This window comes from Rhizophagus irregularis, chromosome 13, assembly GCF_026210795.1.
Source record: "Rhizophagus irregularis chromosome 13, complete sequence".
In the NCBI taxonomy this organism is placed as follows: Eukaryota; Fungi; Glomeromycota; class Glomeromycetes; order Glomerales; family Glomeraceae; genus Rhizophagus; species Rhizophagus irregularis.
Window position 1 is genome coordinate 4,034,277 of NC_089441.1, and position 27,167 is coordinate 4,061,443.

Here is a 27,167-nt window from a genome sequence, read left to right on the forward strand (position 1 = left end):
ATGCCGAAATGCCAAAACTGTTTTGGCATTTTGGCAGTTTCAGTAGTTTCAGCGTTTCGGCATTTTTGGTTGCTTACCGAAACTTAGTTTCGGCAGTTTTGACAGTTTCGGCAAGCAACCTTAAATATAACATAAAATTTCTTTTTATAATAGAATTTTTAAAGAGTTTTATATATAAACCTTACTTTAGACTACAAAGTAATCTATTTTATAGTAGACAGGGTCCCGTAAGCAGTGTTGTCATGGGACAATGTCCAGGACATGTTACATAAAAAAGAAATGATAACCCCTCAAAATTTTTCTATGATAACATTGTTCAATACTTAGCAAAAATATTTAGCATCCAATTATGCATAAATAAATATAATTTTTGTAGGGAATTTTAAGTTACAAAAGAGTACAAATGGAGTGTAGACATGTTTGGGATAACCAAAAAAAGCTGCAGACATCAAAAATGTATAATACTACTCGTAAGTACTAAATATTTTTTGTATATATTATTCAATATCATGTAATATATACATTTTTATTACTTTATATTTAAAATACATAAATTTTTATTACTTTTATAATTAAAATACACAAATTTTCATTAATCTCAAAATTGATTATAGATTAAATTTTAAATTAATATTTAGATTATAATTTTGTAAGAAGTTTAATAATAATATTAGTTTTAATTTATTAGCTTTATTGATGATAGATAATAGTTTTTTTTTTTGTAATAAGCAATTATTGGAAAATCAGAATAACAAAATGGCTTAAAAGATACTATTATAGATTTATAACTTTTTAATATTTGACTTGAGCTTCTAATTTTTTGAATTGCAAGAACTTGATCTAAAGTTTCTTAAATTGTAAAACTTAAATTCCTTGTACTGGAGTTTTTTAAAATGGTGAAACCCAAATTTCTTGTAATGGAGTTTTTTGAATATCTTGAGTTTTTTAATTATAGGTAATTCAGTTTTTTGTAATTTAGACAAATCTATAAATATTTAAATAGTTTAATATTAACTATATAGCAAAATATTTTAAATAATATTTAAATATTTTAAAATTATTACATTTTTCATTCTTTATATCTTCATTAGACAAATTTTTAGAATAATCTTCATTATAATTTATATGCTCATCATTATGTTCATCCAAATTATTTTTGTATAAAGTAAAGGGAATCAAGCATTACAATATTTAATACTTGTTGATTATTACTTAGTTTTACTACTTTCATAAAATTAATGATTGCAAATTAGAATCAAAGAAAAGTCCATTATCTTTTAATATTATTTTTCTAAGTTTTAAAACCCATAGGTGTTTAATGCAATTTTAATTTAAACATTAACTTCTTTGAAATAAAGTATTAATTATATAAGGTGCTAAATTTTAATACATATAGTATACAGTCAAACCTTGATATAGCGAACCCTTGATATAGTGAATTTTTTAGACAACTATAATAAATTTCCCCTTGCTATAATGAATTAACCAATCAAATCTCTTAAAATCTTCACTATAGCCCTATAGCGAACACAGGTCGAAATGCTAAAAATTGGTAAAAAAAATAGCGCGAAAAGCAGTGGCTAATTTTGGCTAATTTTGGCTATTTTTGGCTATTTGCGAATTAACCTATACTATTTGTAAATAGTTTATATAAATTTGCGAATAGTTTATGCAATTCTAGCCATTTTTTTTGCCTGTTTTTGGTCATTTGACGTGTGGAAGTTGAGGTCTGGAATCTAGAATTCGTTATAACAAAAGTTGACTGTATGTGCAAAGTTATTTATTTCTTTATTATTAAATCAGAAAATAGATATAGTTCTTATTGTTTAGCAATTAATTCTTTTTGAATTAATTTTTTTCTTTTTAAGTTTAACATGTAAATTTGCATATTTCTTATTTTTTAATGATTCATATGGTATTTTTAAGAGTAAAAATAACTTATAATAATCAGACAGTCATAATAATTACCTAAAATTTGTATTATTAACTACTTATATGTTTAAAACTAGCAAAAAAATGCCATATTTTTTACAGAAACTTCAAGTTTTCAAATGATATTATTTTAATATTATTTTGATATTGATTCAATATCGATTTAATATCAATATGATATCGAAATAAAATATTATTATTTCAATATCAAAATAATATCGAATAGTATCAAAATGATAATTGAAATGATATCAAAACAATATATTTAAGTTTAACTTAAAGATGTTATTTGATGTCATTTCAATTATTTTTTTGATATCATTTTGATATTAATTTAATATCAATTCAATATTAATATGATATCAAAATGATAATACTTTATTTGATATCATATCGATATTAAATTGATATTGAATCAAAATAATGTCAAAACAATACCATTAAGATAAACTTAATGATATCAATTTTATATTGATTAAAAATGTTAAGTTTCTGTAAAGTTGTTCTAAATGCAAGAAAGTTACTGAAATAGATCTATTTGATGATAATAAGAAATGGAAGAAATTAGAGAAAACCACTATTTAGCAATGGGTACATGTGAAGATTGTAGTACTAAGGTGCCAACATTTACTGATCTAAATGGAAATATTAGTAAAACTAAGCATAAAATATAAATTGAAAAACAAAAGAGAAAAGAAAAAAGTAATGACCCAAAAACTTGCAGATAGTGTGTTAAGCAATGTATTAAGAAATACACAGATGAAGATAGAACAAGTCTCAAAAAGAAAAGAAGTCCTTCAATGCAATATACAATGAATAAAAAGAGAAAACTTTGAAATGGAATGATGAGATTCCTTAATGTACAGTAGGGTGTATGATATTAATGTACAAACTGGCCGGGGTTAATGCTAATGCTATCACGTGCAAATGCATAACTCCTAAATTCGGGCCAGTTTGTACGTTAATATCATACACTCCCACTGTACACCCGCGTTTTAAAATTTTTTTACTATAAATTAAGCCGAAATTATGCTTATCTGGCCAGAATTACACTTTCGCAACACCAGAATTAAGTTATATGATATTCGACCCAAAGGATCTGAAGTGATGACTTCGACGTTCAAGGTGTAATATTTTGGTTCGTTACCACTTCTGCCACCACTGTCCCCGGTGATGGGTTATTTTGTTTAGGATACAGGTCATAAGCATTCTGTAGATTTATTTTACGGATGTATTTTGTCATCATGTTACATCTCTATTTTTTGTTGTTAACCCTCCGAAAATACTAATGACATTACATTATATTGTTTTTCATCATTTTTCATCATTTTTCTCTTTACATAACTCAGATTTGTGCAGAATATGCATGCTATCCGTGGAATAAAGAGAAAATATCAATTACGTGACTGTTGAAACTATTTCATACATAAAGATAACCGTAAAGACATCATTTATTTTTGTTATTTCAAAATTATAGACATAAAAATAATTCTTTTGCAGTGAAAAAGTTAATGTTTAACCAAAACCATTACTATTAAAAAAATAAATAACTTATAATTCTTAAATAAAAATAATTTTGGGATTTTTTATAAGAAAAAGTTACTTAAGTTTAAAAGGCAAGTATTTAAATTTTAAATGATTTTATGAAATATTGGTTTTTGTAAGTAAATAAATAATAAATCAAATTCTTATAAATTCAGTTTGATCGAAAAAATTAAATTTGACCAAAAACATGATTTTTGATTTTCGCACTCTGAAAATATGACTTTAGGATAACTATTGGAAAAAACAATTTATAAAAATTCATAGGTTAATAAATGGAATTCGATACAGTATATATAAACATTTGCTTATACTGTAAGTAATGGTTATTAAAACTTCTTTTGCACTTCAAGTTGTAGGGCAAGGCAAATTATGTTATATTATTATATGTAATTTTCCGAGTTCTAGAATATGCATATATATAGAATTATACTGTCGGTTTAAGGGTGTGGTTTGAATGTAAAAATTAGGTAAATGTTTATAAGTTAAATTATACCATATTTAGTAATAATGAGAAATACATAATATGATGACCTAAGTATTCTATACGTTAATGTAGCTAGATACACAGAGCGTATCTCAATTGTTAGAATTCGCTCATGGAGTCATATTATGTAATAAATGAAAATCAAGAAATGACAAAACAGGTTAAAGCAGATTAACTGATCTATTTAACACAGGAAACAAGCAATTTTAAGTACATATCAGAAATAATGTGCATTTTTCATTTTCTTGGGAAATTTACGTTGGAATTTTATTTTCAGATGTTGTATTAAAATCATACTTATATAAATTATGTAAGCGTTAACAACTAACAAGTCAAAAATAATCTATTTTATTTCAGTCCATATTCTTTTTTATAAGCTTCATTTGCTTTAACCACACCTTTTAATGTTTTAAAATAACTTGCATCAAGATAACATTCTTCCAACATAGTTTCTAGTCTCTCAATTCTATCTTTTGTAATTGTTCCTAGTCTGTTTTCGTCTGTGTCTTTATAGGGAAAAGGATCAACCAAAGGAATATTGGCTTCAGAAACATATCGTTTAGCCAGTTTTCTTTCATACTCTCGGCGAATATCCCAGCAACACATATATTTTTGTGTGAGGCCCCTATAATTAAAGTAACAGAACAATGAATCATACGGTTTGTGATATATATATGTTGGCTTGATTAATCTTACCAAGGAGATTGTTTTCCAGGCCCAAAAAATAAAACATAAATTCCGTATATTGCACTATAGAAACCACCCAAACTTGAAATAATATAACCAACTATAAGAGAAAATGATTTTATCACGTAAATAAATGGATGAATTAAAAAGTTAATAAATAACAAATATATTTACTAGTATATTGAAAAGTTTCTTCCTCAGTGTATACTAAATTATCCTTTGGTTTAATTATTAAAATGGTAGAATTTTCTGCTTGTTGTTGGAGTTCCCTGATTACAACATTAGCAGTTGCATTTATGAGTTTAGATTTAAACCCATATGCTTTCGAGAAAAGATTGTCATAGCGCTTTCTTATTTTAATACCAAACTCAATTAAAATTAAATTTCCTCGGTTGAATGGGTACAGATTGGGAGTCATATATTGTAGAGTCGAGTCATTTGTGAAGGCATAATTAAACTTGATTGCAAAATAATTACCAGTAGGGGGTAATCTGTTCGCAATAGTTAAAATAATTGACCCATTTACACTATCAAGGTAAGATATTTCTTTTTTTTCATTTCGTTTAGTAGGATCGAATGATTTAAATGGTGAAAAAGTCCAACAATTATCTGTCCAGCTTTCATTAGATATCCGGCCAAAATAATCTTCACACAAACACGCATCAGTCGCATCACATTTTTCATTTCTTATCCTGCAAGTAATATCAGTATTGATATTAAAATCAGTGGTGATATTATTTGAGGCAATGGGAGGAAATTGCATTGGATCTATTTAGATTTATGTGTATTAGTAGATTTATTTGGGCATTTTGTAACTTTAAATTAAAAAAACGATACCTGTGTAGCATAATGAAAAATCTGGTAATAATATTAATTAATACTGTAAATATAAATAATGAATTAAATTTGAGAAGTATATATATGTCATATACCTGGAATGTCACTAATAGTTTCGTAAGTGGAAATGGTTAAGTTTGATTGATCAAAATTTTTTCGTTGTTTATAGAAAATATTTATGGTATAAAATATAAACGCAGTGGCGAACGCCACTAGGAATATCCCTCTAATTATTCTGAAAAGAAATGGTTCTCTTGGAAAACCAAACATCTTGTCAAATTGAATATGACTTATAATAAAGAGAAAAAGAAACAGTTTAGTTGATACTCTAGGTGTTAATTTATATAAAAATCTGTAATATTCTCAAATCAACTTGATCTTCCACTATTCCATGACCCGGTACCAGGTTTTCGGGTAACGGGTCGCAGCTCTATAACTAAACCAACCTCTCGCAATAATATTTAAGCCACCACTTAGATTGCATGGGTCGCTGGTCCCCACAGCCACCATTACAGTTCGTTAATTACCCAATAATTTGTTACCAGGACAAGTACTTAAACAGGAGCATCCTATTATTCCTATAGCTCAGGTCAACTTGAAATAAGACTGCATGCCATAACGCCAAAGTCGATTGGGAATTGAACCCAACCTCAGAGTAGCTCACGGTCTAACACCTTAAAGTGCAACTACCAACCGCTTTTGTGTTGAGGACTATCGTATTCATTTCCTCCAAACATCTATACCTTGTGATACCAAAAGAAGACAAGTGGTATATTTAACAAGCCTCTTCGACGGTATGAGGTAACCAGTGTATATACCATCATTCAATATCTGTTACTTCCCGGTTATATAGCGAATATTTTCGATATAACGGAATTCATATAAAATCATATGAAAATCCATTATATCGAAATTTACAAAAAATATAATAACTAATCTATTCTGTTTAAACTTTCCATTTTTATTTTAAGTTAATAATTATATCTGTAAATTTTACCCAGAATTAAGATTTTATAGTTCCGCCCGAAATTAATATTTATTGCATCGATCTTATTTGCTCGTTGTAATTTTATTGCTATTATTGGCAAGTTCCAGTTTAAGGCTAGTAAGACCCGAGCTATATATATAGAGGCCAGGTGCAGTTAAAAAAATTTTACTATTAGCTCTTCAGGGCCGGCACTATGTAATTCTGGTCGGCTTTATCCAAATAGGACATGATCTACATGATTTTGGGCTCAAATATTTAACATTTATTCTACGCAAATAACCAAATAACCTGCCCTGACCTTTTTATGTATAGCTCGGGTCCTAGGCTAGTTCCGGTAAACTGAATATCCGTTATATCGAATATACTATTAGACTCAATACCTGAAATGATTCTTTATATAACTATTGACAATCGCGCAATTTCTAAATCATAAGAGAAAACATATTTCAATAATTTTCATCATTTATTGTTTAGATTTGCTATTGTTACCACTGCAAAATGCACGAGCTAATGATAATTTTTAACTCTTCCTGGTCTTGTTTTGTAAAAAGATGTGTAAGTTATTTAAAGTAGCTTGCTTGCGTATATTGGCCTGTTTTGCAGTTCAGATTCAACAGATTCTATTGCAACTTCCTTGTTAGACAAAAATTAAAATGTTCTTGCATTTTTTACCCATTCAGAATTATATGCATCTTATTGGAATTTTAAAACTCTGATCAAAAAGAATATTTTGGCTTTGATTATGCGGTCAAATCATTCATTCTCTATTGGAAAGAGGTTTCATTTTGAAAACCGGTTTAAATCATGTGTTACCCAAATTATTTTTGCAAAAAATTAATTTGGATACCACAACCGGTTTAACCAAAATTTCTTGGCTATCTAAGTCTACAAAAAAAGTTGATCCGTGTTTTATATTCCATGTTTCTTTCATGAAAGGCTCATTTTCACGGAATTTAGATAAAATTTTATAAGGAGTTCTTCCACTTCTTGTTTTCAATTCGAACCAATTTGTTGCCGAAACGAATCTACAAAAAAAAAGAGAAATGTTAGTATAATGTTTCTCAAAGAAAAAAAAAATTTTTTTTTTTAGTTTTGCAACAAAACAAAACGTCTCGAAACTTACCGTTTCGAAATTCGCCATTTTTGCCATTTCGAATTTCACAAGGCCGAAACACTTAGCCTACAAAAAAAAAGGGATAGAAATGTTAGTATAACGTTTCTCAAACAAAAAAAAAAAAAGAAATTAAGTTGTTGTCCCGTCAACTTTGCACAGCTTTCATTCACTTATAGAAGCCGCCTCACAGTTTTTTGACCAGCTAAGCCACTATAAATATATTATTTTAATACGGATTGGGCGTTTTTCAAAACATTTATTTTTAATTTCTTAATTAGTTTCGTGATATTAATATGGATAAAGACGTGAAAGATTCAAACTTTCTAAAAAAAATTTTCGAAGAATATCGCGTTTATTTAAGTATAGGTTATGTTTTTTTTGAGTTCGCTTTATTTTTGGCTGCTTTCGCATTACTTGTAATTATGACACATGAAGGAGTGGTTTTATTTACAATTGATGCTATCATAATTTTTATAATTGTTAATATGTCTGCAAGGATGGCTGTAAGTATTTTTAATGATCTTAACTATCAAATTGGATTATTTTGATTAAATCCTTATTATTTTTTCTATTTTTTTTTAGATGGTGTTCGAATCCTACCACATTTTCCTTTTATTTCTTGTCAGCAATTCCTCTAAATTTTCTGCATATATTTTACTTTATCATTTCGTCAGAAAATACTTTCACCCCAATATCCTTAAGAATCAATGGAACATTCTACCGAGTTTGAACTTCGACTTTAGACCATTTTTCTTTGGCATTGTTATAATTGATATTGTAGTTTCTTTAATTATACTTTATTTATACTTTGATGGTATAACAGAGCGACACATAGACATTAAAATACGCATTAGAATCAATGGAGATTGTAAAGACCGCGAAATTGACAATGGACTCAATGGAGATAGTAAAGACCGCGAAATTTTCATTAGCATAGTAGAAAAGAGCGATAGAGAAGAAAAGGAAACATTTCTCGATCATTTTAAAGTTTACAGAAAAAAATTTAATAAATATATTCTCGTAGCTAACAAAGGGAATGATAAATTAATACGTAAGCCAAACTTTTCATTTTGTCTTAACACGTGACACTATATATTAAATTCAAATTTTGCGCTTCTTTATAGTTGGACATAAATACTATAGGATGATATTGCTTTGTAGCCACCTTAATCTGTTGATTTGTGATCTCCTTATCATTGAATGGTGTTTTTGGTGGGCTTTTGAAATTTATCATGTGGATGAATGGTTGCTTATTTATTCTATACCTTGGTCATTGCTGTTACCAACAATAAATATATTTACGATGCTTAAAGGAGTAAGTAGACTAAATACATACATATATTATTCTTTTTATGTGTTATATCAATCTAATTTTTACACTTAAAAAGTCGCGAACAGCATCGAAAATATGCCTATTCCTTCACTATTTCGTTAGCATATTACAAATATTATACTGTTTTTGTAGAATTTATAACTATTATACACTTGCCAAAGTTATTCAACCAAAAATTTTCTATCTAATTTTGTTGCTTGGTTTGTATACTTTCAGTCAATGGGTCAATGGATCATTTTTTATTAGTGCTTTTATTCAAATTTTAAAATTTAAATATGTTCAAATAGGTATGGCCCTTTTCCTTACAAGTTTGACATTAATCCTACCTTGCGCTGCTGCAGTACATCTGTTTCAAAATTCTATATTTTTCGAGGGCTTAGAGGAGCTGCAAAAACATAGTAAGTCTTATGATCATGTTTAAAATAATTGGTCCTTTATTTAAAAATCATAATAATTTATTTTTAGTTAATTACTCTCCGTCGGATGAATATGATCCCAAGCATCCATATGATTTTTCTAAGAACGTCTATAAAAAGTATGAAGACGAAAAACGATGGATTTGAATACTTTTTTTTAAGATCATTATGAAAGAATGTTGATATAATGGAGATTTAATATAACAATTAATTATTGTATGGAAAATTGGACATACCACCAAATAGTCCATGTTCAACAGTTTACTTATCAGTATAACGATATTGAGTATGATATGACTTCCGTTGTATGTATGGTATGGTTATTTTTATCTATACAATGTAGATTTGAAATTTTATAATATCATACTATACTCATAATGCCGATTTTAGACTACTATAAAAAAAGCCAAATAAAATAAAATAATAAATAAATTCTTTTATTTATGGGTGCTAGGAGAATACTTGTTTCTTTGAAATCTTGCAATTATCTGCTATTTTTTCTGCGAAACTATAAAAAGCGTATAATCAAATGTTAAGAGTTCAGAATATAAGAACTTGTATTTATTGTTTTTTAATGTTAATCATTTATAGGAAAAAAAATAAAGAAGACATTAATTATACATATCGTGAGTAATTATCATAAATCCGATCTACTCCCCACTTTTTCGAATATTCCTTACCCATAGGACTTTTAGTCACCTCTTTTCATTTATATTCTTCGTATCCGTCTCACAATTCTTTTCTTTAACTCGCTTTGTAAAGTCATTATATATCTTTGTATCACATCATGTGACTCCGCCGCCTGAATGACTCTTAAATTGAAGAGGTTATAAATTTCTTTTGCCTGCATAATATTTTCAAAACTCTTTCTATTTTCTCCCACTCCATCTCTTCTCCACACTTTTCAAAAATCTCCCTTAGTTCCTCATACTTTGAATCCACAATAGCCTTCCTTTGATTTAATGGAGAAGACAATGGTGGTGATTCGAACTTCTTATAAGGAACTTTCTTGATTTCTTTTCGTTGTACCTTTCTGTGGTCGTTAATGCTTTTCATGACTTCATCTGTGGTAATGTTGTCTTTTTGTAATTTCTTACTCATTACCGTTAATGGAACTACTACTTCCTCAACTCCACTCCTATGTTTATTAATCACATCCACTCTTCTTTACTTGAAGATTCCACGATGCTGTCACTTTGTTTTTCCGTATATTGATGATTTGTAGTATTAACATAGCTTTGAAGATTAATATATAGTTAAAAAAGGCAAATTATACGTGGTGTAAATTATACTTGTAATGAGAAACCATCAAATTTCATAAATATTATGTAAGGTTACATACACTTTACTCTTTTATTAAAATTTATATTTAATGTATTTAACTCACATGTAGCAAAAGTAATTATTTTTTATTTTTTTATCCAATATACAGTATAATACAAAAAGCCACTTATAAATATTCCATTATATTTAAAAGTTGTTTTCTAATTGGAAAAAATCAATTTTTAACCATAAATTTATTTGATAATTGTTTCATTAACAAAATCAATGGAAATTAACATTAATATACTCACAACGTTTCATTATATCATTTTCTAATGATTTAGATTTAGATTTTTTCTGACCGAACTAAAAATCTGGACCAGATCATAATGGGGTTTTGACCTCCCTTTGAGTTGGATAACTTTACAATATTTAAAGATTAGCATAAAATACAATGTAATTTTTTATTTTGTTGCAATTTTATAACATATTACATACAATTCATTCTATTTATTTTTCATATAATTTATACTTTATTTAATAATTATGATTAAAGAAATTTATACCCTTCCTTTCTTTATTCAGCTGCTTTTATCTATAAGTGAAAAATAAATTATTAAATAATATTAATAAAATAAATCATATAAAAGGTTAATAAATATAAATACCTAGGCCTAGTTTAGTAAAATTTATTGCTTCTATTGATTCTATAATAAAAAAAAAATTATATACAAAAAAATGCTTTTGTAAAGCAAATTAGGAAATTAATTACCTGAATATTCTCTAAATCATCCTTGTTAATAATAGCATTTTTTGGCTCTGAAAGATTTTTAAAATCTAAAAGCCTACTTGCGTAAAATGCTTGAGGATATGTAGTATACGAAAGAGTAGGTTCAGTATATAATAATGAAGAAAAAGTTAACTTCTCATTAATTTTATCTGCTTTTTCAATTTGTTTACTGATTTTATAATCACTATTATATGTACTTGAAGAATATAAGCCTGTAATAAATCATATAATTCATTAGCTTTAAGTCATTTTAAAGGATCCAACATTGTTTACTAATTATGTTTAAAATTAATTGGAAATTTTATAATTTGATTTTGGCCTAAGTTCTTGACAAATGCTAATAGCTAAGAATTTATTATGAGTAATATCATGATAAGGAGAAAGCCCTGTACAGACTTCATTATGCAATAATTCCAAATCCATAAATATCATTGTCTTGAATGTATCCTTTTCCTCTTAAAACTTCTGAATTCTAATGCTACATAGAGTAATACTTCATATAGTTCTTTACATTCATCTTGGAATGGTTTTACATTTACTGGTTAATATAATCCTAAATCAGTAATTAAAGTAAGTCTGCTGCCTTTTAAATTTTAATATATTACTACAATGAATATCACGATGATTAATCTTTCTTAATGAATACAAGTAAGGTCTTATACAATATTTCGTAAAATCTTCAACTTTTTTTCCTATTTTGTTGAATTAAAACTATTATTTAAATGTTGTCTTAAACTACCATCTATTGAGAATCCCGAACATTACATATACAACTCAGTGGCAACTTTTTCGCAGATTGACCTAAATTACACAAAAAAAAAATCAGTTTTTTGCAATTATTTCGACATTCAGTGGTCCAATTTATACAAACCTTTTTTGGTTTTGTAGCTCTTATCGAGCTCTACAAAATAAAAAAAATCTGCATGAATCAGATCACTGGACACCAAGATAATCGCAAAAAACGGAAAATAAAAAAAGAGCAAATTCCCAAATTGGGTCTTTTTTGGCAAAAAGTCAGTTGTGAGTTCTATAAGAGATATCCGGGATCCTATCTATTGTATATCCCATTACTATCATAAAATTTCTAGATTCTGGATCTTTAGTAATACCATAATACTATAATATATTATCTACATATTCTGAAAATAACATTTTATGGATTTCAATCTAAAAAAAAAGAATCTATAATAATAATTATTAATAGATAATTTAACATTTAGGGGCATACCAGAAATTAGCTAATTTCTCTTAATTAGTAGCTTTAACCACCACCCTCACCTGATTGAAATCTGATTGGTTAAAAAAATTATTACTATTAAATATTAATTCGTAATCTGCTAGTAAACCATAAAACTTGGCTATTAAATTCCGGTAAAAGTTATATATATATTTACTAATAGCACGGAATCTACAGTTCTGCCAATGCAAAGTACAAATTACTAAAATATTATATGAAAACTAATATTATAGGCATAAAAATATGCATTTGGCTATCTTAATAATAAAAGACCGGTAAAAATTTTAAGCACCAAAAGACACTTTTATAAGAGCTGAAAATTTGAATTTGAAAAAAAGAAAAATTTAGTATTTTAAAATTTTAAAGATAACTCATCATCTAGTGGTCGTAAGAAAATAAAATTTGGTTCATCAGATCCGTCTCATCGGGACGTATTTAATGGTAATGATTTTATATCTCTATGACCAATAGAAGGCGAGTATCCCATATTTTTTTTCCAGAATCGCAAATTCTAAATTATTGATAAAAATATATATGAACTTATCACCGCCTTTTAATAGTCAAATTTTATGGTTCACTGACAGATCACGAATTAAATATTATATATAATAATTAGTATTATATAATTATTTTGGTTTCTAGTAATTCAATTTGAACAAACTTTTTTTTGCTTTGTAAAGCTAGAATTTTAAAGCTAAATGAATGCTATAAATTAAAAAAAAGGTTATTAAAATTGGATCACTAGAAGTTAAAATACTTGCATTATAATAATTACTATTATTATAATATAAATTATAAATACAATTATCTTGGCTTCTAGTAATTTAATTTAAACAAACTTTTTTTTGTTTTGTAAAGCTAGATTTGTAGAGCTAAAATGAGAGCTATAAATTAAAAAAAGTTTATTAAAATTAAATCACTAGAAGTCAAGATAATTGCATTATAGTAATTATATATAAAATGATTAAATTACTTATATTTATATTTAGATATATAAATGTCACGTGATATATATAGACCTGATCTGAAGTTTGACTCCCCCCACCCCCTTTCAAATCAGCTGATTTCTGGCACGCCCCTTATAATAGGACAATATGATCTTAAAATTATATACAAAATAAGTAATATACTTCTCTTAAAAAATCGGATGTAATATTTTGAGAATTATGTAAACATTTTAAAACAACTGGAAAATTCTCATATTCACTATAATAATATTTACTTCTTATCCATTTATTATTTTCATAATCCCAACTTTTTATCCATTCATCTTTCCAAATTGCTTTATAAATAGTTCCAAATCCTCCTTTTATCAAGTATTCAATATTTTCAAATCTATCAGATTCAATCCATTCTAAAATTTCTGAATGATATGTAGCTTTAAGTCATATTTTTTGAATAAACTTATCAACTTTATGATTTCCACTAGTCCAATTTTTGAAATTTTATTGAAATTTACATCAACACCAATAATTAGAAATATTAGATTGCTTAAATTCTTTGCATAAACTTAATACTTATAATGTTCTTTACTAAAAATGGCCAATTTTTTGAAATGATTTTGTAATAATTTTAAAATACTACAAAAATACATTTAATACATCAAAATGTTTTTATTATATTTTTGCTATTATTTTGTAATTGTATTGTATCTAGGTCTATAAAAATAACTCAAAATAATATCACAATAATTTTTTAATATTTTTGTTATTATTTTATTATTATAATATAATTAACTTTGATATTATTTTAATATTTTAATCTCAAAAATACCTTAAATATATCTTGATATATTTTAAAAATTTTACAAAATAATTGCACAATTGTTTTGAAAGCCATTGTATCTAAGTCTATAAAAATATTTCAAAAAATTGGCCATTTTTAGTAAAGTTTTTTTAATTCTTTATTTAATATTAACTTAGGGGCATGTCAAAAATCAGCTGATTTCTCTCAATTAGTAGCCCTAACCCCACCCCTACCTGGTTGGAATCTGATTGGCTAAAAAAATTATTACTATTAAATATTAAATATGATTATATATAATAATTAGTATTATATAATTATCTTGGCTTCTAGTGATTCAATTTGAACAAACTTTTTTTTGTTTTGTAATGCTAGATTAATAGAACTAAATGAGAGCTATAAATTAAAAAAAAGTTTATTAAAATTAGATCACTAGAAGTCAAGATAATTACATTATAATAATTATTATAATGTAAATACAAATATCTTGGCTTCTAGTAATTCAATTTGAATAAACTTTTTTTTGTTTTGTAAAGCTAGATTTGTAGAGCTAAATGAGAGCTATAAATTAAAAAAAAGTTTATTAAAATTGGATTACTAGAAGTCAAGATAATTGCATTATAATAATTATATAAAAATAATTAAATTACTTATATTTATATTTAAATATATAAATGTCATGTGATATATATATACCTGATCTGAAGTTTGACTCCCCCCACCCCCTTTCAAATCAGCTGATTTCTGGCATGCCTCTTATCAATTAACAAACTTTATTCTTCAGTTAAATTCTTATGGTCAAAATCTTTTATTTGTTCAATTATATTATCAGTAAGTATAAATTCTTCTATATTGGATTAAGAAATGTGACTTCAATTTTATGTCTAGATAGAATAAAAAAGATTTTTTTTTTTTTAAAAAAAAAGATGCTTTTTAAAACGTATTACAATTACATAGCAGCGATTAACAAAATTTATTTATATTTAGGTTAAAACAATAAAGTATTCAAAAAGTCAGAAAGTACAAAATATTATTTGTTAGTAAAATTATACTACAGTATATAGGTACTTTATTGAAATTTAATAATATTGACTTTAATAAAATTCACTAAAAGTTTATATTCTCCGCCTAATAAGAACTTTAAAATTTTAAGCTTTAAGTCAAAATGCATATTTTATTTGCGTAATATTTTACCAATACCTGATTAGGACTCTGCTTACTTATAAGATAGGTCACCCCCAGGCCTAAGGTAAAAATCCTATATAAAATTCTTTGCAGATCCTACTATAAAAGGAAATTTTATGTTACATTATTATGATTTTTTTTCTTTTTAACTAATTAACCAATAGAATTCAAGAAAAAAGTAAGGTAAAAACTATTAGTAAAGGGCTAATTTTTTACGGTGACCTTTATTATAAGTAAGCAGAGTTCTACCTGATTATTTTGATCATTTTTATAATTGTATTGGATCTTTGAAATATTGAAACATTGTTAACTCACAGTTTGTAATAATTATTTAACAACCATTTATATTAATGGTATGGATGTATAGATCTTGTATTTATAGAAAACTTGATATATAAAAAGTTGTAAAGGTTAAATTTTCAGAAAATTTGGCATGATTTTATTTTATTTTTGTTTATACTATATTTTAAAGAAATTTAAAGTAAAAAAATTTTATTATTGTTAATTTTAAAATTAGGTGAATTTTTATGAAGGTAAAAAACTATTAGATACGACCATTTATTTTTTAATTCAAGACTTAATTTGTAAAAAAACAATTCTAGAAGTTTTAAATTCAATATCTTTAATTACTATTAGATAATTTGCAAGAAATATTGAATGTGTATGAATATTTGTCAAAGGAGTTACTGGTAAATTAGCAAAATTTTAACAAAAAATTATATAAATCATATTAACATACTGTATTTCTAATAAAATTAAGTATAATTTTAAAAATTTCCAAGTGTTGTAAATTTCAGTATTTACCTATTATAAGAAAGAAGAAATTGTTAATAGTGTGCCAAATTTTTATTTAATGGTAAAGAAGACATAGCCAATTCCTCTTCTAGAACCAGCAGACTTTACCAATAACAAAGTTAGAATATTTGCTTAAGTTGGTTAATAAGTGAATTAAAAAAAAGAATAAAAAAAGTAAAAAAAAATAAAAGAATAAAAAAAATAAAAGTATAAAAAAAAATAAAAGAATAATAAAAAATCAGATAATTCTCCTAAGACAAACATAGGAACTCCCCGACTCAATGAGTTATCCGTTCTTTACTTTGCTTAGGAGTTACCCACTTTGAAAAATAAAAATTTAATTCACTCTTCACCAACCCAGGCAAACAATTCCAGTAATCTCCTAAGACAAACATAGGAACTCCCCGACTCAATGAGTTATCCGTTCTTTACTTTGCTTAGGAGTTTACTCACTTTGCAAAATAAAAAAAAACACACCTTTTTTAAAGTCTCATAAGCCACTTTGCACTCAGACATGTCTTTTCTTTCATGTCTTCTCTTTCATGTCGTCTCTTTTATGTCTTCCCTTATTGTCTTCTCTTTTCTTTAACATTTCACTTTCCTTGTCTTCTCTTTCATGTTTTCTTTTTTCTTTAACCGGAAGCTACATTAGCGGAATCTAGTAATTCCTATAACAAGAAGGATCGAAATAGGTATAGGAGGAAGATAGGTAATAAAGGAGTAAGTAAGGAGGAGTTGCATAAATATAATCGAACGAAGTTTTCTTGTACACAGAGACTTCCTAGTGAAAGAGGATAAGGATACGAACGTGTGGAAAAAGAAGGCGAAAGTTGGGGGTATATAAAAAATCTATTTACGCGAAAAAAAAGTTACACAGAGTCACCAATTCATTATTAGTCATTTTATGTGACGTAATTTTTAGCCGCAATACTTTGTGCGCCTATACAAATAGAGATACTGTAAAAGCTTTAAAAAAACGCGTCAATAAACTAGTCAATAAACTAAACCCATTACCCATAGTACTATTATAGTAGATTTTTAGATGATGACGTCATTATATATAGGGTACGCCAAGATGAGTCTATAAAGTTAACCGTCCCTGTCACTTCTTTTCGCCTTTCATAATAACATAAATTTCTTACACAAAATAATAATCGTAAATCGAAGTGAGTGTTACCAACTTAATAAAATAATTATTTTTCGTTGGTATTATTATCAATTCTAAGGACAACAATTATAGGTCAATATATGATCTTTTGATAAATAATATCAAAATTTAACTCATAAACTAAAACTGAATTTTGTAATTGTTCTGAATTTTGTAGTTGGTTTTCAAATTGTGCGTAGGAAAAAAAACATTAATAAGTCACGATCAAACTTTTTAAAATTGTTAACAATTAAAAAAATATGCGTATATAACTATTTACGCTTTAATTTGAAAGTAAGATTTTTATATTTGTTTTATTTGTATAATGATTTATTAAAAATTAAGTTTTCAACATTATTTCTTTGTGACTTCCTAGCGTAACCACGAAAAAATGTCCCGAAATGGCTGAGCATTATGACATTCAGCTGGAATTACAGTAGTGGCGGAAAATAATGATAATTTTAAAGTTATGAATTTTTCGGCCAATTTTTGTTTTATTTACATAAAACTTTAATGACATTTAGTATGATACCACATGTTAATAAAACTAAATTTTAATGATTAATTATACGTCCTTCCTTTCAATAACTTCTTCTAAACGTTTTTTCATGCATGCACATAAATTCGATAAAAGGTCTGGATTAAGATTATCCCATTCTGACTGAATAATTGACAAAAATCATATAATCCAACCGGTTTTTTTGTGATTTGCCCTCTTTTCTACCTTTTTCTTTATTATTGCCCATAGATTTTCTATGGGGTTAAGGTCAGGAGAATAGGATGACCAATCCAACACACGTGGACACTTTTTTTGGAGAAGAATTGTTGTTAACTTTGCCCTATGCTTGGATAAGAATTTACCTTTAGTTGAAATGTAATGTATTTGTACATTGTAAAATCGAAGTAAGCCAGCTGTGAACGAGTAATAGTATAAAAATATTTTTATCCTCAGTTACGAATTTCCAAATCTCTTCTACCTAATAAAGATTCTCCATAAATTCTATTTTTTAATAAAATAATTTCCCTCTGACTTACTAAAAGTACTATTAAGTATATTTACAATAACTCTTTTATCATCGTTATCTAGTCTACATTCCATACCAGAAGTTGATTGTCGTAAATTTTTCTTTGATCAATTATTTGAAATATTGATAATCTACCATCCGATAGTTATTACCGCATCATAAAAATCAGTTGAAATATTCGTAATATCTGGATATATTGTGGAATTGATTTTAGGAAATGTTGATTCAATGTTTGTATTAAAATTAATCATTAAATGTATTATTAAAAAAAAAGGATAAAAAAGCATGATGCTAACAAACTCAAAATAAAAAAAAAATATAGGAATTAATTAAAGAAAAATGAATAGTTAAAAATATTGAACAAAAAGACAATGAATTAAAAAAAACGCATAAATATTTACCTAGATGGAGATCGAATTTTCCAAATTTATCCTGCTTGGATCTTCTAGATTTTTTTTTCACTTCTGATTCTCTATTTATCTTCTAGATTTTCTTTCTCCCCTGATTCTTTATTATCTTCTAGACTTTCTTTCTCTTCTGACTTTCTATTGTCTTCTAGACTTTCTTTCTCTTCTGATTCTCTATTGTATTCTAGTCTTTTTTATCACCTAATTCTTTCGTGTCAAATAATAAACTAATCATAGGAATAATTATTTAATCAAAACCGTATATAAATGTTGTACATCATATCTAAACTGGATGATTATATTTCTGACGCTATAAAGAACCTAACTGAGCCATTATCTTTAGTAAATTTCAATAGAAACTGTTTAACACACAAAGGGTGTAGCCATATAATAGAACAATTATTGTTTATATTATATTCACAATAAGCGAAAACTACTGCTGATGTTTGATGACTCGGATGACTTTGACTTTGACTCATTTATATGTTAAATCACATGACCTGCAGTATCTAACACCTCAACAATTATTAAACAAATTATTCCACCAAGTTTATTGCTTTTAAATCAACCAGTTTTGTATTGAAATCATCAATTTTTTAAAATTCCTTTGATTATTTTCATTCAAATATAAGAATAGACATCACGCATTGATTCCATCTTTCTAATTACTAAATAGGATTAACGGAGAAACAATATGAAAGTAATCCCATCAATTTAAAGAAATGGATTTGAAGCAAACTTTTTATAAAAATTGTGATGACTAATATCACAGTTGCTCGTAACGAAATTCTTGAAGGATCTAATTCATTGCATTGAACATCTGGATACATGGCAATTTGTCCAAAAGAGAGTTTTATATTCTCTTTTGAAACTATCTAGAAAATCTCATTTTAGTAAAGTAATCGAAGAGAAGTTTGCAATCGAACATAATTGGTTCCATATTTTGGATCAAATCTAAAATTAATTTTATTTAACAAAGGTAATTGGCAATGTAATAAATCCTATGAAAAATTAATTAGAGAAAATGAAGGAGAATTTGAAAGAATTTGAAATAAATGATTGTAAGTTTTCATGGAAAATCATATACAGTACAAGAGAGAATAATTTAAAAAAATAGTTATTTTGAATTATATATTTTATTGATTCGAAGAGAATTATTGTCTGATAATTATTTAAACCAAAAGGCATGATCAAAAATTATTAATCCGTAGAAAAGGTAAATTAAAATTATTTATTATGAAATTATTAATGTAAATTCTTAGCTGAATTTTTTTTATTTGAATAGAATAACAACTTCTATTAACGCAGATCACGATTTTTTGCATTTATAGATGTATAGGACAAATACAGTTAAATTCTTCTAGCGTGAAGAAAAATTTGCTGTTGCTATTATTTTTATTATTAAATTTTGGTTAAATATTTTTCTTTAAAAAAAAATATATATTTACTTTTTTTATTTAACTTACCAAAGTTAAAATACGATTGCGTTGATCAGGAGGAAACATATCAATTTGTTGAGGTGTGAGATTAAGAAGTTGTAAAATAAGTGCCTAAAGAAATAACAATTTAAGCGATACATGTTTATTTATAATACTTAATTTATTAAGTTGTTTAAAATACTTACAGCATTTTGTTCTTGAATTTGCAATTCACCTAATTGAAATATGAAAATTCTTTATATTGTGATATTATTTGTTAAGTGTATATATATAAATAAAAAATATCTTACCCACAAAAGGGTTATTCAAGTTCGTTCCGACTGGCAAAGGTTGAATTGGTTGTATGGGCTGTTGAATAGGCTGAGCAATAACATTTGGTGATGGTGTGAACATATTTTGATGTTGTAATTGAACTTGTTGTTGATATTGCTGTGATTGTTGTGAAAATTGTTGATATTGCTGCTGCAGAATTTGTTGTTGTTGTTGAGATAATTGATATTGTTGTATTTGATGTTGTTTATAAATTTCTGGAGTAAGGTCTTGACAATTCATGTTTATGGGAACTGTTGTTGTATTAGAAGTTCGTTCTGGTTGTTTTTCAGATACTATTTTCTATTAACGCAAATAAGAGATAAAAAATTATATATTTATGATATTCATGTATGTTTATAATAATGATAACAAATCAATTTTTAATTAACCTTTAAAATGTTCTCATCAACTAGATCAAGTTGAAACAAAATTCTAAATAAATCATATGCTAATAGAGGATTTTGTAATAATAATTCTCCAGCTTGATTTTCATTAGTAGATTGAGAATACAACTGGGGGAATAAAGATTTTTTTTTTTTAAATTCCACCGCCGATGGAGAGGTTAGAAAAAGAGGAAATTATAATTAATTAATTAATTAATTAATTAATTAACTAATTAATAATAATAATGATGATGATGATGATGATTATAATAATAATAATAAATTTACTTGTAAAGTTAATAAAACATCAAGAAGTTGCTCTTCATTCATTCCGGATGATCTTGATGATGATGATGAACATTCAGATTTATCAGAATCAGAATTGGATGATTGTTGTAATAATTTCTGTTGTTGTTGAGAAAGTTGTTGGGCTGACGATTTAAAAGAAGGATTTAATCTATAAACTTCATTTGTTATTGTTGATGATTTATTATCAGCGTATCCAACTTTTAATTTTTGTCCTTCCATTTCTACATTATTTAAATTTCTTATAGCACTTGCAGAAGTAGCAGGATCTTTTTTTTTTTTAATTGATCGGTTTTTTTTTTAAAATAAAAATAGAAATAATAATTTATCAATATCTGATTATATTAATTCGCATGGTTAAAGATAAATTACCGTGATATTCGCAGTAACAATATCCTGTAGATCTTTTATTTTCTTTATCAAAAACAAGACTTAATAAAAAAATCGAGATCAAATCATCAAAGTTAATCACTTAATAATAATTAATAATATCATATATAAATAAATATAAAAGAAAGAAATAAAAAAAAAATACACTAAAAAAAAAAAAAATTTCTGTAGAATTTCGTAAAAAAATTGTTTATATATATCGTAAAAAAAAATAAAATTTGTTTATACTGTATATTTTATAATAATAAAAAATTTTCAACAAACCGAAAAGATACTATAGGACCCACTTGTTGAAAAATTTCTTTCAACTTTGTTTCGCTCGTATCATAAGGTATATTTTCAACTAACTCAAATTATAATATTTAAAGTGAAAAAAAAAAAACGTCATAAGTGTTATTATTATTATTATATATTTTTTTAAAATAATCTTACCAAGAATTATATTACAATCATTTAATCCACTCATTATTTACTTAAAAGTTTGAAATCAGGAAAGAGTTTAAAAAAAAATCATGGTTACATCTGTAAATACTTAATTTATACAAAAATTGATGAATAGATTTTTTAAAACACGAATAATTTATGAATAATATTGAAATTTATTGAAAATTTATAACGCGACGAATTCAAAGGTGTCATCGTTCCGGATGAAAAATTTAATCGAATTATCGTGATCAATAATAATTAAAACACGAAATTTTATATATCAATCCTTTTCGATTTCATTTCTTTTACGTTTCTTTCAAAAAACTGTATTAAAAACACGTTATTTACCATTTTTTTAGTTTTGACTTCGGGATTATTTCTCCTGGAATGGATGGGATGGATAAAGTTTCATCTATTAATCCATAATCCATTCATCTATTTTATGATATTTGTGGCGGAATATTTTAGTTCCGTTTTAAATTTATTGTTCTTCTTATTTATATAATTCATTTAATAGTTTTAATGGTTTCCAATCAAAAATTAATTTATTTATTCAATAGGAAGTGAAATTATGCCAATTAAAAAAAAAAATTTCCCGTGTTCATATATTCTTTTAGTACCAAAATAAGTGATAAATAAATTAAATAAAAAATATTTATTCATAATATAATAATATGTCCCCTCCCCGAATTGCCCCAAAAAAATTTTTTATGTACATCACAACATGATTATATAATATATTAAACACAAAAAAATTTTTTTCTAACCAATCATTCTCTTTCGATCTATTTCCTAATCTTCAAATATCGTCATCCTTTCTATTTTAAACTATGGATAAGCTATACATTGGGTTATTGTTAATAATATATAAAATATAAGGAAGGGATGAGATATTCGAAAATAAAAAAAAATGGTTAAAAATGATTTTTGATAAAATGTTACAAATATAATAAAACTTTATTCTCCAACTAATTTAAATTCAATTCCATCAATCTTTAACTTATCAACACTTTTAGATTTCTTCATTAATCCCCTTCTTGTCTCTCTAATACTACCTGCAGCAGTAGCGGAAGCATCTGACCCTTCATTATTCTTTTCCATTGCGTTAGCTCTTTTAGTTAATCTTCTAATTGCACTACGCTTTAATCGAATTTTGAATGCTGTTTCTAATAATAAATCTGGCGTTAATAATTCATGTGGTATATGTAATAAAAATCCAAGTAACTCCGCATTTGTTGGACAATTTTTAAGTAAATGTTCTTTTGTACAATCCAAAATAGCTAATCCAATCCTAAAAAATAATTTTACCCCTAAAAGCAGAAATAAGGTAAATAACCTAGCCTTTTTAAGTACATAAAATATTATGATTATGATATCAAACCTTCAAAATAAAATATATCCCAAACTCGTAAAACTGAAGCCCATGGTAAAGCCATAGTAAAAATTGTCATAAACCATTGAGTCATATACATAATTGGAACAACACCATTAGAGGCCTAAATTATTGATAAATAAATATTCATTATTATTCCTTTTTCCCGAAAACCATTTTTTTTTTTAAAAAAAAAAAAATTCAAATTTGATATAATTACCAAATGTTGTGCCAACCTGGAATCATGCTCAAATAACAATTTTTCAAAAACTATCGAATCAATTTTAACTTGAGATAAGGTTGGAGTGAAATATCCGACCATATATTCTTCAATAGTTGCAACAAGCAACCAAAAAGAATCTTCAGCTGGCATCTGCATCAACATCATACCAACTAAACGTCCCATTCCTTGGCAATATCCTACTGCTTGATTGTAATGAGCATAAGCTTTTAAGACATTATGAAGATCATCTTGCCTAGATAATATAAATTTGTAAGAGAGAGAGAGAGTGAAAGGCAAGGAAGGGAGAAAATTGTTTTAACATACCCAAAACTAGACTCTCCAAGAAAATGAATATGATCTGGATAGCACCGATTAATGTCTCTTTCAATATCATCATAAATAGGAAGTCTTTCTCTATTTCGTAAATCCTTTAATTAATAAAGTAAATTTAATAACGTTTCAATAACTAAAAGAATGAAATTAAGAAGTGATTAATTACATCAAAAACTCCAGGTTTCCTGTATCTGTCCGCACAAGCCATAAATTGCCACGCTTTACCACGAACTGATTCTGGAATTCCACTACGAACCAGTTTCTTGATCTTTAAAATGAAAAATATTTCACAATAAGAAAAAAAAATGATATAGGAATTTTTAAAAAAAATTAGGTTGTACCTTTCTAGAGTCTCTGGACAAAACAGGATCCATGCTTCCAAGGAGAGCGACCCATTTCGCTTCACGTTCACGATATAACCGGATTGTACGCGTAGTTTTCTCTTCTGCGCCCGGCGCTTGAATACTAAAATAAATAAATATTAATAAAAAATTTCCGACTCAAAAAATAAATTTACATATTTATGTTGAGATACAAACATTCTTTGAATTCTATCAGCTCCTGGAGGAATATCCTCTTCGGCAATGTCATAAACGAACCCATATTCATCAATCGCAAGAATTTGATCCTTTTTCTTGTTAGCAGATCTACTAGGCTGTGATGCTTCAGATTCACAATCATCCTTTACTTCAATTTTATTTTCATATTCATCTTCAGAACTAATGTCTTCGCTTTCATTTGCGCTCAGCTGTTCCGAAGGTGTATCGGGTGTATCAGATCTAAAATAATCAACTCTAAGAGTAGGAGCTTCTGCAGGTTTTGATGGATCAGATGATGATGATGATGATGATGATGATTTTGCTGAATTATTACGAAATGATCTATACGAAATTAAGGATTCTTCTTGGTCAAGATCACTATCATCCAAATCGCTATCTTCAATTGTAATTTTAGGGGTTATTATAACAGGTGTCGGAGCTGGAGTATTTGCAGCAGTTACACGACCTTCATAATTCAAATTATTATTAGGAATGTTCCTAGGAGCGAAACGTGGTGAAGGTAAAGGTGTAGTTGATGGTGAATCCTGATTATTTAAAACAACATTTTCTTCTTGAAGAACTTTTATTTGTGGCATTTTTGGTGAAGGTAAAGGTGTAGTTGAAGGTGAATAATGACCAATTACAGATTTTTGATTAATGCCTTTATTGATTCCCATCGAATATTTTTGTGAATTTTGACCATTAACTTTATTAGGATAACCATTATAAGATTGTTTCATACCAGGAGATGAACGAGGTTGTAAACTTAATGGAATACTTTTACCATTAACCGTAAAAGTTTCATTAAATGCTTGATCGCGTGGCTTGTATTGAAAAGGATTTGGTGTAATTGAAGTTGGTGAATCAAATGTCTGAGAATGTCTTTTATTATATAAAGATTTTGGTGATGATATAGGGGAACTTGATGGTGAATCATAAGAACGATTAATGTTTGGAATGCTTCTTGAACGACGGTGTTCATTTCGCTGTAGATTTGATGTTTCTATACGACGAGGAACTGAAGCATTTGATATTCCTGGAATTTGGCGACCTTTTGGTTCATTAACCATACTACGACCTCGAGGTCTTCCTATTGGAGAATTTTGCAAGTTATTTTGTCTATTGTCTGGTACTGCTGAAGTAGAATTTTGACGTTCTCTAGTAACTATTTGATCATTATTCCTTGAAAATGATGGATCACTATATTTAATTTGATTTTGACTATTTACCGGAGATTGTTGGGGAGGTAAATTTTTGGGATTAGCATTTATGATTTGATCATTCTGTTGATTTGAATTTACTTCTTCATGGCTTATAGATATTATTGGAACAGTATTATTTCGACGTTGTGGTATGATAGGTTCTGGATTGGATTGTAACTGTGGCATTGTATTTAGTTTACGAGGTGACACTGGTGTAGAACGTCCGGATGCTATAGATGATGACCGTCGTGATGGAATAATTATTTTAACATCTTCACTAGGATCTGGTATTATATTAATTATAGGCTGTGATTGTGATTTATTTTCTATATCTAAATTTTTTTTTTTTTAATTAAAAAATTTAAATTAATTAAAATTTCATTTAGAAAAAGATTTATTTATTTTCTTGAATTATAATTAAATATTAAACATACCTAAAAATCCTAAATTTTTATCTACAGAATCTGAAGATTGAATAGAATTTGACTTTTTGGGGGAGCTTTGATCATAATTATTTTCAGATGATGAACTTTGACTTGGTGGTGATATATTTTTTTCTGATTTCATTGATTTAGGATTTTTTAAAGATCCGTTAAATTTAACCGTTTTACCTTTAAATGTCCCTATAACCCCTTCACAATATCCCTAATTAAAATGGTACATATAAATCAAAAAAAAAATTGTTTCTTTAATGAAAATATGAATATTTAAGAAACTTACAAGATATATATCATCTTTAATATGTTTCAAGACAGTTATAACTTCTCCTATAAAAATGTCAAGATATATTATTAATAATTAGATATGATTAAAGATTTTTTAAAAAGTAGCTTTTTTAAACATAATTAATGAGATTTTACCAGTATAAAACATTAAATCTGCTTCAGACTTTGCACTTATATCTTGACTAGCTACACATGTTCCAATACCGCCTATAATCAAGAGCATTTATTTATTTTTTTTATTTTTAAGAAATGATAAAAAAATGCAAAATTAATTTAATATAAAAACCTTTTTCGGCAAATTCAACTAATTTTTTAAGTTTAGATGAATCTTTTGTTATCATATTTCAACAGAGGGGATTTTTTTAGTGGTTATATACACTTCTTTTAAATGAAGAATTTTTGAGGGACAATATTTGACAAAGTATTTTCCTTTAAATTTATTTAACTTATTAATTAAAATGGGAGGGAGAAATTTTTTTACAAGCGATTTTATTTTTTCGTTTACTGTAAACGTTAGTGAAAAAGTTTTAGAAAACGATAAAATAAAAAAAAGAGGGAGGGTGGAGAACTAATTAAGAAATAGGAAAAG

General features: G+C 26.6%; 6 protein-coding genes across 6 annotated transcripts; 1 reads left to right on the top strand and 5 right to left on the bottom strand.

Moving 5' to 3' along the window:
• Positions 1-4,309: 4,309 nt before the first annotated feature.
• OCT59_005496 (uncharacterized protein) lies at positions 4,310-5,411 on the bottom strand (the record flags this gene model as incomplete). The annotated part of the gene is made up of 3 exons (XM_025328279.1): positions 4,310-4,586; positions 4,658-4,748; positions 4,823-5,411. The coding sequence occupies 3 exons, from the start codon at positions 5,409-5,411 to the stop codon at positions 4,310-4,312; spliced, it is 957 nt and encodes a 318-aa protein (XP_025167283.1).
• Positions 5,412-8,009: 2,598 nt separating this feature from the next.
• On the top strand, positions 8,010-9,746 carry OCT59_005497 (uncharacterized protein; the record flags this gene model as incomplete). The annotated part of the gene is made up of 6 exons (XM_025322042.2): positions 8,010-8,090; positions 8,170-8,638; positions 8,712-8,902; positions 8,976-9,120; positions 9,208-9,318; positions 9,386-9,746. The coding sequence occupies 6 exons, from the start codon at positions 8,010-8,012 to the stop codon at positions 9,481-9,483; spliced, it is 1,095 nt and encodes a 364-aa protein (XP_025167284.2). The 3' UTR covers positions 9,484-9,746.
• Positions 9,747-10,149: 403 nt separating this feature from the next.
• OCT59_005498 (uncharacterized protein) lies at positions 10,150-10,437 on the bottom strand (the record flags this gene model as incomplete). Its single annotated transcript, XM_025322043.2, has 1 exon — positions 10,150-10,437. The coding sequence occupies one exon, from the start codon at positions 10,435-10,437 to the stop codon at positions 10,150-10,152; it is 288 nt and encodes a 95-aa protein (XP_025167285.1).
• Positions 10,438-11,176: 739 nt separating this feature from the next.
• Positions 11,177-11,821, bottom strand: OCT59_005499 (uncharacterized protein; the record flags this gene model as incomplete). The annotated part of the gene is made up of 3 exons (XM_066138401.1): positions 11,177-11,194; positions 11,372-11,601; positions 11,722-11,821. The coding sequence occupies 3 exons, from the start codon at positions 11,819-11,821 to the stop codon at positions 11,177-11,179; spliced, it is 348 nt and encodes a 115-aa protein (XP_065997539.1).
• Positions 11,822-20,278: 8,457 nt separating this feature from the next.
• Positions 20,279-22,224, bottom strand: OCT59_005500 (uncharacterized protein; the record flags this gene model as incomplete). The annotated part of the gene is made up of 9 exons (XM_025322044.2): positions 20,279-20,314; positions 20,395-20,478; positions 20,553-20,581; positions 20,658-20,979; positions 21,069-21,191; positions 21,351-21,637; positions 21,741-21,799; positions 22,023-22,101; positions 22,191-22,224. The coding sequence occupies 9 exons, from the start codon at positions 22,222-22,224 to the stop codon at positions 20,279-20,281; spliced, it is 1,053 nt and encodes a 350-aa protein (XP_025167286.2).
• Positions 22,225-22,814: 590 nt separating this feature from the next.
• On the bottom strand, positions 22,815-26,919 carry OCT59_005501 (uncharacterized protein; the record flags this gene model as incomplete). The annotated part of the gene is made up of 11 exons (XM_025322045.2): positions 22,815-23,494; positions 23,566-23,680; positions 23,777-24,032; positions 24,104-24,207; positions 24,279-24,380; positions 24,454-24,577; positions 24,652-26,185; positions 26,288-26,498; positions 26,574-26,620; positions 26,714-26,785; positions 26,865-26,919. The coding sequence occupies 11 exons, from the start codon at positions 26,917-26,919 to the stop codon at positions 23,142-23,144; spliced, it is 2,973 nt and encodes a 990-aa protein (XP_025167287.2). The 3' UTR covers positions 22,815-23,141.
• Positions 26,920-27,167: the final 248 nt, after the last annotated feature.